General features: G+C 43.2%; 1 protein-coding gene across 16 annotated transcripts in view; it reads right to left on the bottom strand.

Annotated features, from left to right (window-relative positions):
* Positions 1 to 14638, bottom strand: part of LOC115732417 — a 134969-nt gene that overhangs the window by 30404 nt on the left and 89927 nt on the right. For 8 of the 16 annotated variants that reach the window (XR_007197423.1, XM_048274198.1, XM_048274196.1 and 5 more), the window contains exon 1: positions 62 to 307. The exons of the other annotated variants lie outside the window; for them this stretch is intronic. Coding sequence is in view for 7 of the 8 variants with exons in the window: in XM_048274198.1 (XP_048130155.1) it covers positions 62 to 207 (146 nt within the window). In the remaining variant the exon portion in view is untranslated. Of the gene's footprint in view, positions 1 to 61; positions 308 to 14638 lie in introns of those variants that run through there. 16 annotated transcript variants of the gene reach the window in all.

Below are 14638 nucleotides of genomic sequence, written 5' to 3'. Positions count from 1 at the left end.
ACAGCATCTTTTTGGGTTCAAGGACACAACAAATTTAGATACTTGAGAACAGGCAAGTAACCTTTTCTCAACTAGTTTCGCTGATAAGCTTACTCTTTCTTGGTGAACTAGCTCCAAAGTCTGCACAGAACTCCAACAAATATTCATGGTAAGATAAAATAACCCAAGTTTCTTTATTAAGCATAATCGATCATGTGGCTTAGTCATTTAGACGTTTAGAAAGCCTCGCACTCCAACATATATATCATCCTCCACAATTTCATATCCAACTAAATTTCCTCAAATAAAAATAATAAACACAAGGTCACATGGTTCTGCTTGACGTTCCAAGCTATGCACTAGCCATACAAAGCAGCCACACTGTGAGCTCCAAACTATTCTCTGCAACTTTGGTGATATATTTGTTTTTGATACAGTGTCTGACTCTTCGAAATTATTTTAATCTGCAGCATCATCTCCATTCCCACAACATATTATGGTGGTTTTATGCACTAACTTGATTATCAGAAAAGCCAGTCCACAAAAGATAATCACTGCCCTTACCAAAAAAAAAAAAAAAGATAATCACTGCAAACAATAAAGTTCAAAGCTTCTCTTTATTTGGTATCTTTCTATCTCGGGGTGGTCTAAGGCATGAACCTGAACAAGTCACAGATTTTCTAAGATATCATGAACGTAGCAGCATCAACAAATTATTCACATTAATACAAGTGAAAGACCAATCAACCAATAGAGAGACATAAGAATCAGTCTGTAACTTGAAAAGAAAGTTATTATCGAGGAATGGAGGACGCAGCAAACTATTTTTGGTCGATCGGATGCTTAGTTGAGTTTCAACGTGATGGAATGGTGCAAAAGATTCTTCCAAGTTCCTTTCAATGCATATCGGTAAAAGGAGTCAATAAGTAAGGCCAGTAGAATAACATCTTATCACGGGAACACCGTGAGAGACAGATATCACAGTTCAGTATATCGGATATAAGGCTGCAGATCACTTCCTTTTTCAGAACCCAACAGGTGATCGTGTTCTTCTTTTCCTCTCTTTTGGTGGAGTTCATGCAACCCGTCACTATCAATTAAATCACACATATGTAAATGAGGAGGAGCTCTACCTCAGTGTGCGACAATCAGATTCCAAAGAAGCGACCTTTCTCTGTTTGTCCAATATCTGAGAGCATATTTGTCCTTTTGCAGTCATCATCTGCTCTGTTTCTTCTTTAAGTTTCTGAATTTCGGATTTTGCTGGACAAACAACATTTAAAATGATAAAAAAAAGAAAGTTAAGTACTTCAAGAAAGGAAACATTGTTTGCTTTTAACAATTCTATACAGTAGCATACACAACAAAATTACCTGAAAGCAATCATGATTGAAATACAACAATCAAAAGATTTTAGCCGAACTAACAAAAACTTGCACGAATTGATTGGGTAAATACTTTCAAGGAGATATAGAAGAAGATTAAAGCCTAGATTCAAATAGTTACTGTAGTTATCACACACGAGGTCAAGAAGAATCATGCAGCTCTCAAATCACTACAACAAGCAGATGAAGTATTCTCAAGAAAGGTGCCTCACACCTAGAACAGGGTCCACATATCCCATCAAATGACAAGGACAAGGAGACAACCGATTTAGGGTTGGAAAGATGCTCTTTGAAACAACCAGAAATATCAACACTTCGCATCAAACATTGGGGTCCGCTCGTGTACAAATAGAGCTAGTAAGCATGCACCTCTTTGATTAAACATTATGCAGCTACAACTCTGCTACTAAGGCATCATCATGATTCAACTTAACATCATCTTCATCCTAATCTTTAAATTTGAAATGATAATCAACACAAATCTGATAAAAGACTGACATCGCAGAGTCTTCATGTACTGCAGGTATGCCCCCATCTTCAAACTGCACATACATTCAGACCACGTGCCACGCTATGCACAAAGCGGAAAATCATCAAACGAAGGTTCGTTTCCCTAAAAATTTCTGTCCGGCAATACTGCCTTGCAAAACTCAGAACTAGTGAAAACATGAGCTTAAATTTCCGATTATGAACTACCATCTCCAACTCCTTCGTCAACAGAGCCGTGAGCTGAGACAGACCGAGTAAGAACTGGACATATTGGAACACCTCTGTAGCACGCGACATGGACAGCGAGAACACGTCGTTCTCAAGTTCTCAGAAGAGGCAGAACTACGTGCAGAGACGCACTAGCGATGGTGTTGATAGCTCGTGATCGCGGCAATTTCCTAGACGATGAAGAACAGAGGCGCACCTGAGAAGTGCATCCTTTCTTTGGCATGTGAGGAAAGCTCCCGAGAAGAGCCCTGCATTCAAAGAAATCAAAATCGTAAATAAAAATTGTTAAACACTAAATAAATCCTCAGTGGACTTAGCCAAAGTGAAAAAAAAATTATTTTTTTACGTAAGTCCCTAAATATATGTGTTAAATATTTTTGTAGGTGGGAGTTATGAGAGAATTGTTCGTGCCAACCTGTTTGTGGATGAGTTGGGAATGTATGAATTATTTTCCGTTAGAAGTGGTGTTTGCATATGAACTGTACATGCATTTAGTTTTAAGCACTACACAATTGCACACACAACCAAATACAAGAATCTATTACCGTAAAGGTGAGTAACTCTCGTTTAGCGTTAGGATAAATCGAGTCACCTTCTATCGGTCTTTTATGGCTTTGTATTGTCAGAAAGTCGTCTGGGGTCTTAAGGTGGTTCTTTGGCCACTTCGAGTGCATTCCACAGAGCCAAAAATCAGTTGGAGCAAGCGGTAACTGAGATGTTCCCTTGCTTAAATCGTGATAGGGCTTGAGTGAGCGAGAAGAGTTTGGCATTTTAGTTTTGCATGCACTTGTATTTTTGTCCAATCTTCTGCATGCGCCCTATTATATATAATAAAAGATTAATACAGAATGCGATTAGAATATGGATTAAGCTCGGGGTCCCATTAAGGTTGGTATCAGAGTCCCAAAAGATTAAAGATGTAATTGATGGAGGACGGGGCCCCGATATCGGCTCTCGCCGCTCCTCTTGGCCATCGCCGCTCTTCATTGGTGCCACCAACTTGGTGCAAATTGTTCTACACTTGCTGATTGCTCTAAATCAAGACTTACGCATAGTCCCGCGTGACTTCGATTATTGATGGGGCCGTCGATTTATTCCCTCTCTAGACTATGATCTTCGTCGGTGTCTTTTTTAATTGATGTTGGTGCTCGGTAGGACCCGTTCCATGGATCCAACCGTGAGCCAGACTGAATCGGTGGTTCGGTTCTTGAGTGGATCCATAGAATGGGAGGGTAGTTCACGGTTCGGCATTTTGCGGAACCGGTCCCTAGCGGGCGATTCTTGATACTAAGATGCGAACCACCCATCTTTGAACCATTCACCCTTAGTTCAGCCTTCATCTCCTACTACTTGGATGAATCATGCCCACGATTTCTACTTTTCAAGAACCTTCGAGCCAAATCTTCAGGGAGTTATTATGACACTCCAATAACCGTCGATAACCATTTTCCCGCTGGATGTTTGAAAGGACGGTTATTTATCTATTCTGGCGCACCTTTTGGAAAATATTCCAAATTTCTAGTGGCATTATCCACTATCGACACCAATATTTATAGCTATTTTATCCTTCCCGATACACGCAGCCATGCACATGACCTTCTTATCTTTGGTATTGCGCTTCGATGCCTCCCTCTCATGCGTATGGCAAGCGTGTTGACAAGCAGGTTATTTTGGATATCACAACAAAGGGAGAACAAATTAGACATGGAAAAGAGGTAATGAACGTGAAAGAAATAATGTGTGCGCCATCAAATGTGGGGTCGTTTTCCTCAAACCAGAAAGAAGTCTTCGGGGTCTACGCAGCAGCTTCTAGAAAGTAGAGAAGGGATTTTGGGATAGGTTCGAGGTATGCCAAAGGTATGTCATTTGATTGATTCAATATTACAAAAAGAAAAAGATTTATAATTAGTGGACGATTAATCGAAAGAGGGGTACAAATGGAGCGGGCTGTGTATTTTTTACATTGAAGAAACAGATCAATTGATTCTTCAACTCAGGTCACGCTCCGAGATCCTCTTCATGGTGGAGGATCTTAACTAGAAAATTTACATTGAAGAAAGTGCTCCCCAGTCCAATTGATTCTTCATTTCATGCCACGATTTGATATGCTCTTCATGGTGGAAGACCTTAACCAGAGTGGATTCGTGGAAGAAAGTGCTATGCGTTGTCCAATTGATTATTCATTTTATGTCATGATTGGAGATCCTCTCCGTGGTGGAGGATCTTTGGGGTCCCCGCACTTATCTTGGTTAAAAATTTATGAATCCGTTTGTGGAACTTGTTTTGATGTTGGGATCTTACGATAAAAGCCCAATACCTTCATTTGGGGAGATCACCAAGAAGGAGTCCAAGTTCAATCCCGTTAACATATCACTCATAAACTTAAGCTAATGAGTTATTGATAAGTTAAAATATATTAACTGTTTTACGTCACACTAATACTACACCTGCATCCTAACAATTGATAACTGAAAATAAAATTAAGAAGCATTATATATGTGCTAGATAAGGGAGTTGGGCCTCGACGGGGGTTGCATAACAAAGAATGATCTTCGTCGCTCATCCACGTTCTATTTTTGTGAGAACTAATGGAAATGATAGTAGATATTCGTGGGACCAAGCCCAATCTATCAATAAAATACGACTTCAATTTACAAAAGCCCTCTAGAGTCCAATGAGTGCCCGTCGGGGCAGCTCCCACGGATTCCCATGCCTTCCTGTTGATGCACTTCACAGCAAAGTTAAGCACAACACGGCTACAATTCAACCACAGCACCGTCAGGCTGGCTCTAGTAGTCCATCACCCAGTCATGCGAGCGCACGTATGCAAATGGTAATCACAAATTGCTAGAACTTATGATGACCATCATCAGATTTTGTCTTAATCCTCCTCCTTGGTCTTCTTTTATATCTCAAATAAGGCATTTAACACGTTAAAACGATTTTGCGATCATCGAAATCATTATCTCCATGAATTGTCACACTAATAGAGATAGGGGTGGCAGTTCATGACTAGGATGAGCTTCACCAAGCCAGAGATTTTTTGAGAAAAATCGTACCACAGCACGATTAAGCTAATTCAAAGATGACATGAATTGACACGTTTTCACTTATATTTAATCGGAATGAAAAAATTTGCAATCATTGTAAAATGACATGGATAATGAATATTAAATTAGACGTTACAAACTGTTAGCCACCCTGGTTAGAACGTGAAAAGGTCAATTTTTATTCTAGGAGGTTTAGCGGATTAAGGACGTAAAGGTCCCTTTCCCTGGTACAACAACATATTTTCAGGGTCCTACACAGCTTCTATAAAAGCTCCTCCCTGTGAGGCTGTTCAAAATGTGGCTAAAGCTGCTCAACCACTGCATATCACTTCACTCATTCCTTCTTGCCCTCCCTCTGCGACATACTACCCAATTTATGCTCGTGAAATGGCACCTTTGCGTCTCATTTGTGCACGACTCCTTTGTTCTTGTCATCTTTTGGCTGCCCTCCTCGCGTCATGCTTCGTTGTCATCGTTTTTGCTGCAGATGATACAAATAGGCTTGCATTGGTTGCATCCAAGGCTAAAATTACTAGGGACCCCTTCGGTTCGCTTAACTCGTGGAACGACAACGACAGCACCGACTTCTGCTGATGGTACGGGGTTATGTGCGGTCGTCGGCACCACAGAGTCACCGTATTGGACCTCAGTTCGCAAGAACTCTCGGGACCCATCTCCCCTCGCATTGGGAACCTCGGCTTCTTGAGAGAACTGTGGCTCCAAAACAATCGTTTCGGCCTTGAAATCCCTCCACAGATTGGCCAGCTGCGTCGGCTTCAAATCTTGCAGTTAATTAATAATTCACTGACGGGCGAGATCCCCAGGAATATATCAGGTTGCTCGAATCTTCTACTTCTCATCCTCGCGTCCAACCAGTTGGTCGGAGGAATTCCAGTGGAGCTAGGCTCCTTGCCAAATCTTGATGCGGTCAACTTGGGTGCAAACCGATTAACCGGGAGCATCCCTTCATCCATAGGGAACTTATCATCTCTGGTGGGGATAAACTGTGCCGACAACGATTTGAGTGGGATTATTCCCGAATCGCTAGGTCGACTAACCAAACCACGAGGACGCGTCTTGGGAATCAACAGATTTTCAGGTGCCGTCGCATCTTCTGTCTTCAACTTGTCTTCGCTGACTATAATCGATTTGTTTTCCAACCAGATTGGCGGCAATCTTCCTGGAGATATAGCATTCACTCTCGCGAACCTTCGATTTTTTAGCATTGTTGATAACCAGTTCGCTGGATCAATTCCTTTGTCGATATCCAATTCCACGAATCGAAGAGTGCTCCAGCTCGGAGGCAATGAGCTCTCCGGGAAAGTCCCTTCGTTTGCGAATCTCCGTGACCTTCTGTTAAATATGTCTCGAGTTTAAAATTGTTATTGGCACCACAAGACAAAATATGGGGACCACGTTTGATCATTGCTCAAGATTTTGGTCTGACACTTCTCTCTTGAGTAATGATAGATCAAGAGAGTAATGATAGATCAAGAGAGTAATGGTAGATCAAGAGAGGGGCTTAAATAATATATTTTGTTGTGGAGCCCATGGAGTAAAAGAAAGAGGGTTTTCTTTCTTTTAATCTATCCCTAGCAGAAGCCTTCGTAAGATGAGGAGGAAGAGAAGGAAGGAAGGGGTTTTCTCATATATAATAATGAGCACCCAAAAGAAGAGATGAAGTGAGCCGCACAAAGAAGAGAAGACCAAGTAGAGAAAAGCCGCGCGAGAAAGAAAGCAAGAGACGTTCCGGTTTCTTGGCCGTGCGCGAGCCGTTGCTTGGGCTTGAACACGCGGACGGATTTGTGCTTCGTGAGTTATATTTTGTTATATCCAATTAAGTTGTTTATTTGTAAACACTTTGGGTTTGGGTATAATCTAGGTGCGGGAAACACGAGCGTATTGAGCGATTGTAATTCCGATTCTCCGATTATAGTGGATTGTTCTTGCTGGCTCTCCCGTGGACGTAGGTACCGATATTCGGACCGAACCACGTAATCTCCGGTGTCTTTTATTGTTCATCGTTATTTCTCGTGGTTTTTCGCATTGACTTATTTGCAAGATCCGGGTTAGCTTCCGCACGTTATATTTACAACAATTGGTATCAGAGCACCAGGTTCGGATATTCTAGATTGTGATTTGGGGCTTTTGCTTGTCTGATTATTATCCGGATATCCTGTTATTGCAATTATGTCCGGAGTGAAAGCTGAAATTGAGAAGTTTAACGGGAGGAACAACTTTGGGTTATGGAGCCTCAAGATGGAGGCGATATTGACAACTCAAGGTTTAGCAGAAGCATTGGAGGGCAAGGCCGAGTTGCCCGAAACGATGACAGATGCTGAAAAGGATGTGGTAATGAGGAAAGCTAGAATTTTAATCTTGTTGAATTTATCGGATGAAGTGTTAATAGAGGTTGGTGAGGAGAAGGATACCGCAGCATTGTGGACAAAACTTCGGGCGCTCTATGTAACGAAGGGTTTGAACAATCGCTTATACATGTTAAAGAGGATGTTCCAGTTCGGATATACTGAAGGTACGTCTATCAGAACCCATCTAGATGAATTTAATAAACTCATGATGGATTTGAAGAATGTCGGTAAGACACTTGATGATGAAGAGCGGGGCATGATGTTGTTAGCTTCCCTACCAAAGTCATGGGAGCACTTTACCGATTCAGCATTGCGGGGGCATACTACGATTACCTCGGAAGAGGTAAAGTCCGCCTTATTTTCTAAAGAGTGGCAGAGAAAGTTGCGAGATGACGATCTAGCGCAGGATGTAGCGCGAGGACTAGTGATTCGGGGTAGAGAGCAACAACGAGGGTCCAGAGTGCGCAGAGGTAAAAGCAGATCTAAGTCACGCCATAGAAAGTCCAAGGGACGCGTGAAGTGCTTTGAGTGTCACGAAGAGGGGCACATCGGGAGAGATTGTCCTAAATTGAGAAACAGAGGTGATAAGCAGAAAGCCACAACCAGTGTGGCGAACGTTGTTGAAGAGAGCACTAGTGATGCAGAGGCTGTTTTGTGTGTGACCGCAGGTTCATCGGGAGATGAATGGGTGCTAGATTCGGGGTGTTCTTATTATATGACGCCTCATAAGAACCGGTTTACTACTTACCAGACTGCAGATGGTGGTAGAGTTCTGTTGGGGAATAACGCAGCCTGCAAGGTTGTGGGGATAGGGACGGTTCGGATTCGGATGCACGATGGCGTGGTGCGCACATTGACAGAAGTGAGGCATGTACCGGAGCTCGGGAAGAACCTTATTTCTCCGGGGACACTCGATGATATCGGGTGTAAGTACACCGCTGAAGGTGGAGTGTTGAAGATCTCTCGAGGTGCTATGACGGTGATGAAAGGGAAGAAAGTGAGTTCTCTCTATCATCTACTGGGAGAGACCGTGACAGGAGCTGCTGCAGTTTCATCGGGTGAGTCAGATTCCGATCTAACTCGTTTATGGCATATGCGTCTAGGGCACATGAGTGAGGCGGGTATGACGATGCTGAGTGATAGAGGGTTGTTAAAGGGTCAGAAGACAAGTAAGTTAGACTTATGTGAGCACTGCATCTTTGGGAAGCAGCGCAGGATTAAGTTTGCTACAGGTATTCATTCGACCAAGCAACCGGTAGAATATATTCATTCGGATGTGCGGGGCCCGTCTCCTATTCCTTCGAAAGGAGGTGCTCGTTATATGCTGACATTTATCGACGATTATTCCAGGAAAGTATGGGTATACTTTCTGAAGCACAAATCCGAGGTGTTTGATCGGTTCAAGAAATTTAAGGCATTGATTGAGAAGCGATCGGATAAACGGATCAAGTGCTTGAGAACCGATAACGGCATGGAGTTCCGTGGTAAAGATTTTACCGAGTTATGCGAGAGAGAAGGGATTGTGAGACACCGCACAGCACCTGGGACACCACAGCAGAATGGCGTGGCAGAACGGAAGAACAGAACTTTACTTGAGCGGGCTCGGAGCATGCTTTCGCATGCTGGAATAGGCAAGGAATTTTGGGCCGAAGCAGTGAACATGGCATGTTACCCGATTAATCGATCTCCATCATCTGCTATCGAGTGGAAGACTCCGGAGGAAGTATGGTCGGGGAAACCCGTTGATTACTCCGGATTACGAATATTCGGATGTCCTCGCGTATGCTCATGCGAGTGATGGTAAGCTTGAGCCGAGGTCGAAGAAGTGCATATTTCGGGTTATGCACATGGGGTGAAAGGCTACCGGGCCGTGGTGCACCGATCCCGGATCACCCGGTTTTCTAATCAGCGAGAGATGTAATTTTCGACGAGACCGAAATGCTTCGACGGAGGAGTTCCGAGACACAACCAGCAGAGCAGACAGATCATGGTGTTAGTAGTGAGGTGGAGCTTCAGGTGGAGATTCCGGAGACCTCGGAGGTAATAGATGTTCAGGCTGCAGATGTAGCCGCGGTTCTCGAAGTCGGTGATAGTGAACAACCAAGACGGCCCGATAGATAGTATAGCCGCATGCATGACGAGAGAAGGCAAATTAAACCACCGGTACGTTATGCTTATACAGATTTTGCTTATGCTTTGACCGTAGGTGATGAGGTGGAGACAGATGAGCCTTCGTCTTACTCTGAGGCGATGGCTAGTTCTAAGTCGTCGCAGTGGCTAGGGGCTATGAGTGAAGAGATGGAATCACTCCATCGAAATCAGACATGGGAGTTAGTTAAGGTACCCAAGAGCCAGAAGATTGTCGGAAGTAAATGGGTCTATAAACGGAAAGAGGGCATTCCTGGTGTCGAGGCAACGAGATATAAGGCGAGGCTTGTTGCGAAGGGGTATACCCAGTGGGAAGGCATTGACTACGGTGAGGTGTTTTCTCCCGTGGTAAGGCATACTTCTATTCGTGTTTTACTTGCCTTAGTTGCTGCACGGGATCTCGAGTTGGAGCGACTTGATGTGAAAACGGCGTTTCTTCACGGTGAGTTGGAGGAGCAGATTTACATGAGGCGACGGAGGGATTTGCTATTCCGGGTAAGGAAGATCATGTTTGCTTATTAAAGAAATCTTTATATGGGCTGAAACAATCTCCTAGACAGTGGTACAAGCGGTTTGACGCTTTCATGGCTAGTCGGGACTATTCAAAGAGTCAGATGGATAGCCGTGTTTATTTCGGGAGATTGGAGGACGGGTCTTTGATATATCTGCTATTATATGTTGATGATATGTTGATAGCAGCGAAAAATATGTCCGATATTGATGTGCTGAAGAGGCAGTTGAGTACCGAGTTTGAGATGAAAGATTTAGGTGTTGCGAAGAAAATATTGGGTATGGAGATTTTGCGTGCGGGACTGCAGGATTATTACGTCTGTCTCAAAAGAAATATATTGAGAAAATTGTTGCACGTTTTAATATGCAGTCGGCGAAGTCCGTGAGTACGCCATTAGCAAAGCACTTTAAACTTTCGGTTAAGTTATCGCCGCAACCTGAGGAGGAAGAGGAACATTTGTCTCGTGTTCCTTATTCTAGTGCAGTGGGTAGTATTATGTATGCTATGGTATGCACTAGGCCCGATATTTCACAAGCTGACGGTGTGGTTAGTCGTTATATGAAGCGTCCAGGTAAAACTCATTGGGAAGTCATGAAATGGATCCTCGAGATATTTGAAGGGGACATCGACGTTGGTATAGTATACTTTGGAGGGACAGTAATGGTAGTGAGACCACTGGTTTTGTGGATTCCGATCATGCAGGTGACTTGGATGAGTGCGGGTCTTTAGCCGGGTACGTGTTTACGCTTGCGGGTGGTGCGGTTAGTTGGAAGGCGTCCTTACGGGACCACGTGGCCTTGTCGTCAACCGAGGCGGAATACATGGCACTAACCTTTGTAGCGAAAGAGGCGATATGGTTGCAAGGTTTGCTCATGGACTTTGGGTTAGAACAGAAAAGTGTTGATATACACTGTGATAACCAAGGTGCGATTTATCCGGCATATAATCCGGTTTATCACGAGCGAACGAAGCATATCAATATCGGGTACTACTTCATCCGAGATGTCTTAGCGAAGGGTAAGATTGTTGTGAAAAAGATTGCTACAGCAGAGAACCCCGCGGACATGATGACTAAGCCTGTTCCTTTGGCAAAGCTCAAGCTCTGCTTGAGCACTATTAGCGTCTGTAGAGAGTGAACGCCCGTGGGGGCGTTGGGAGAGCAGCATGGATGATGAGCATTATTAACTTGGCTTCAAACATCGAGCCAAGGTGGAGAATTGTTAAATATGTCTCGAGTTTAAAATTGTTATTGGCACCACAAGACAAAATATGGGGACCACGTTTGATCATTGCTCAAGATTTTGGTCTGACACTTCTCTCTTGAGTAATGATAGATCAAGAGAGTAATGATAGATCAAGAGAGTAATGGTAGATCAAGAGAGGGGCTTAAATAATATATTTTGTTGTGGAGCCCATGGAGTAAAAGAAAGAGGGTTTTCTTTCTTTTAATCTATCCCTAGCAGAAGCCTTCGTAAGATGAGGAGGAAGAGAAGGAAGGAAGGGGTTTTCTCATATATAATAATGAGCACCCAAAAGAAGAGATGAAGTGAGCCGCACAAAGAAGAGAAGACCAAGTAGAGAAAAGCCGCGCGAGAAAGAAAGCAAGAGACGTTCTGGTTTCTTGGCCGTGCGCGAGCTGTTGCTTGGGCTTGAACACGCGGACGGATTTGTGCTTCGTGAGTTATATTTTGTTATATCCAATTAAGTTGTTTATTTGTAAACACTTTGGGTTTGGGTATAATCTAGGTGCGGGAAACACGAGCGTATTGAGCGATTGTAATTCCGATTCTCCGATTATAGTGGATTGTTCTTGCTGGCTCTCCCGTGGACGTAGGTACCGATATTCGGACCGAACCACGTAATCTCTGGTGTCCTTTATTGTTCATCGTTATTTCTCGTGGTTTTTCGCATTGACTTATTTGCAAGATCTGGGTTAGCTTCCGCACGTTATATTTACAACACCTTCAGCAGGTTACCATATTCTACAATTTTCTCGGGAGCGGAGGGTCCGATGCAGTTGATGGGAGTTTCCTTAGCATCTCTGGTGGGGATAAACTGTGCCGACAACGATTTGAGTGGGATTATTCCCGAATCGCTAGGTCGACTAACCAAACCACGAGGACGCATCTTGGGAATCAACAGATTTTCAGGTGCCGTCCCATCTTCTGTCTTCAACTTGTCTTCGCTGACTATAATCGATTTGTTTTCCAACCAGATTGGCGGCAATCTTCCTGGAGATATAGCATTCACTCTCGCGAACCTTCGATTTTTTAGCATTGTTGATAACCAGTTTGCTGGATCAATTCCTTTGTCGATATCCAATTCCACGAATCTAAGAGTGCTCCAGCTCGGAGGCAATGAGCTCTCCGGGAAAGTCCCTTCGTTTGCGAATCTCCGTGACCTTGAGCAGGTTACCATATTCTACAATTTTCTCGGGAGCGGAGGGTCCGATGCAGTTGATGGGAGTTTCCTTAGCTCCCTAACAAATGCCTCTAACCTGATGGCACTGCCGGCGCATAACAATAGGTTGGGTGGGACGCTCCCTGCATGCATCGGTAATTTTTCCGCTACTTTTGAATACCTGACACTCAGTCACAATCTGATATCAGGTGAGATCCCGACAGAGATTGGTAATCTTGTGAACTTGCAGACATTACGAGTAGATAATAACCTTCTTTCAGGTCCGACCCCATCAGATTTAGGAAACCTTTTGAATCTTGCAGAATTGATCTTGTCAGGCAACAATCTATCTGGCATAATCCCATCCTCTTTGCAAAATCTGCAGAGTTTGATCTATTTATTTCTTTCCGGAAATAACTTCAAAGGGCCCATTCCTTCATACCTAGAAAAGTATCAGAGCTTGGCAGGTTTAGATCTTTCCAGTAACTATCTCAGTGGTCCGGTCATATTCCCTGCGGCTGGGAGCCTCATCTATTTGAATTTGTCTCGGAACAATCTGAGTGGAGTCCTTCCGATGTTAAATGGAAACTTGAAACAATTGAACGAATTGGATGTCTCGGGAAATATTCTGGCAGGTGAAATCCCAAGCAGTCTAGGAAATTGTCGGGGACCGACGGTACTAAAAATGCGAGATAACCTCCTCCATGGGCCCATTCCTCAATCGATTAGCTCATTAAGAAGCATTGAGGAATTAGATCTTTCCAACAATGGTTTCTATGGTGAAATTCCAAAGTTCTTCGAGGCATTTCAATTTTTGGGAAAGCTGAATTTGTCTTACAATCATTTCGAAGGCCCGCTACCAACCCAAGGAGTTTTTAGGAACGTAAGTGCGACTTTTGTCATCGGTAATGAAAAGCTCTGTGGAGGAATGCCTGAATTTGAGCTCCCTGATTGTGTCTCTTGAAACTCCAAGGAGACGAGAAGTCCATAAGTTGAAATTTCTGGTCTTCTCGGAATAACTTTCGTCGTCACTTTACTATGTCTATGGCGGTGGAAGCAAAAAAGAAATGAGCCGATATAAAGCTCCTTTGATGATTCATTGTTGAATCTATCTTATGGAGCTCTCCTAAAAGCGACCAATGGTTTTTCTTTGACTAATTTGATTGGGGCTGGAAGTTTTGGATCAATCTACAAGGAGTTGCTCCAGGAGAACGGAAATGTCATTGCGGTGAAGGTGCTTAACTTAATGCAACATGGTGCTCTTAAGAGCTTCAAAGCTGAGTGCGACACTTTGAAGCGTATAAAACACCGAAATCTTTTGAAAGTTTTGACGGCGTGCTCGGGCATTGATTATAAGGGTGATGAGTTTAAGGCTTTAGTTTACGAGTTCATGGTCAATGGTAGCTTAGAAGAGTGGCTGCGCCCAAATCCAGTTTAAGGCTTTAGTTTCTGGTGTTCATATCTCAAGATGAGCTTTGTAGTGCTTATTATCACATATCCGCCCTAAGCTTAGATGAGCTTTGTAGTGCTTGTCATCACATATCCGCCCTAAGCTTTGACAATTAGAGAAAATCATTTTAACCAGTCAGATGAAATCAACACAATGTGGAATTATTTAGATATAGACTACCTAACTGCAGAATTTCCTGCAGCTAGCTTAGCTTTTGTCCTTCTAATCTCATCAAGCTTTGCTGTCGCAGAATCCACACTGAAGATCAGTTCCTGGCTTGCTTCATTGTTCTGTAAGTTTAAGCATTAACATTAAGTAACTACTCTGTTCAATGAACATAAGATTATGTTCATTTGGGTATAGTTCAAACTTGAAAAGGTCAAATACCCATACCTCCAGCTGCACAGCTTCTAGAAAGTAGGGATGACTTGCTGGGAAAAGAGGTGTGAATGCATACAAGAAAGAAGTCTTCGGGGTCCCCACAGCTTCTAGGAAGTAGAGAAGGGATTTTGGGGTAGATTCAAGGTATACCGAAAGTGTGTCAGTGGATTGATTCAATATCACAAAAAGGAAATAAGATTTATAATTAGAACTGCAATTAAAGGAAAGGAACGAATGGAACGAAAAGG

The sequence above is a fragment of the Rhodamnia argentea genome, chromosome 2 (genome assembly GCF_020921035.1).
Source record: "Rhodamnia argentea isolate NSW1041297 chromosome 2, ASM2092103v1, whole genome shotgun sequence".
In the NCBI taxonomy this organism is placed as follows: Eukaryota; Viridiplantae; Streptophyta; class Magnoliopsida; order Myrtales; family Myrtaceae; genus Rhodamnia; species Rhodamnia argentea.
Note: the sequence above shows the minus strand (reverse complement) of the source record. Positions and strands in the feature narration are given on the sequence as shown.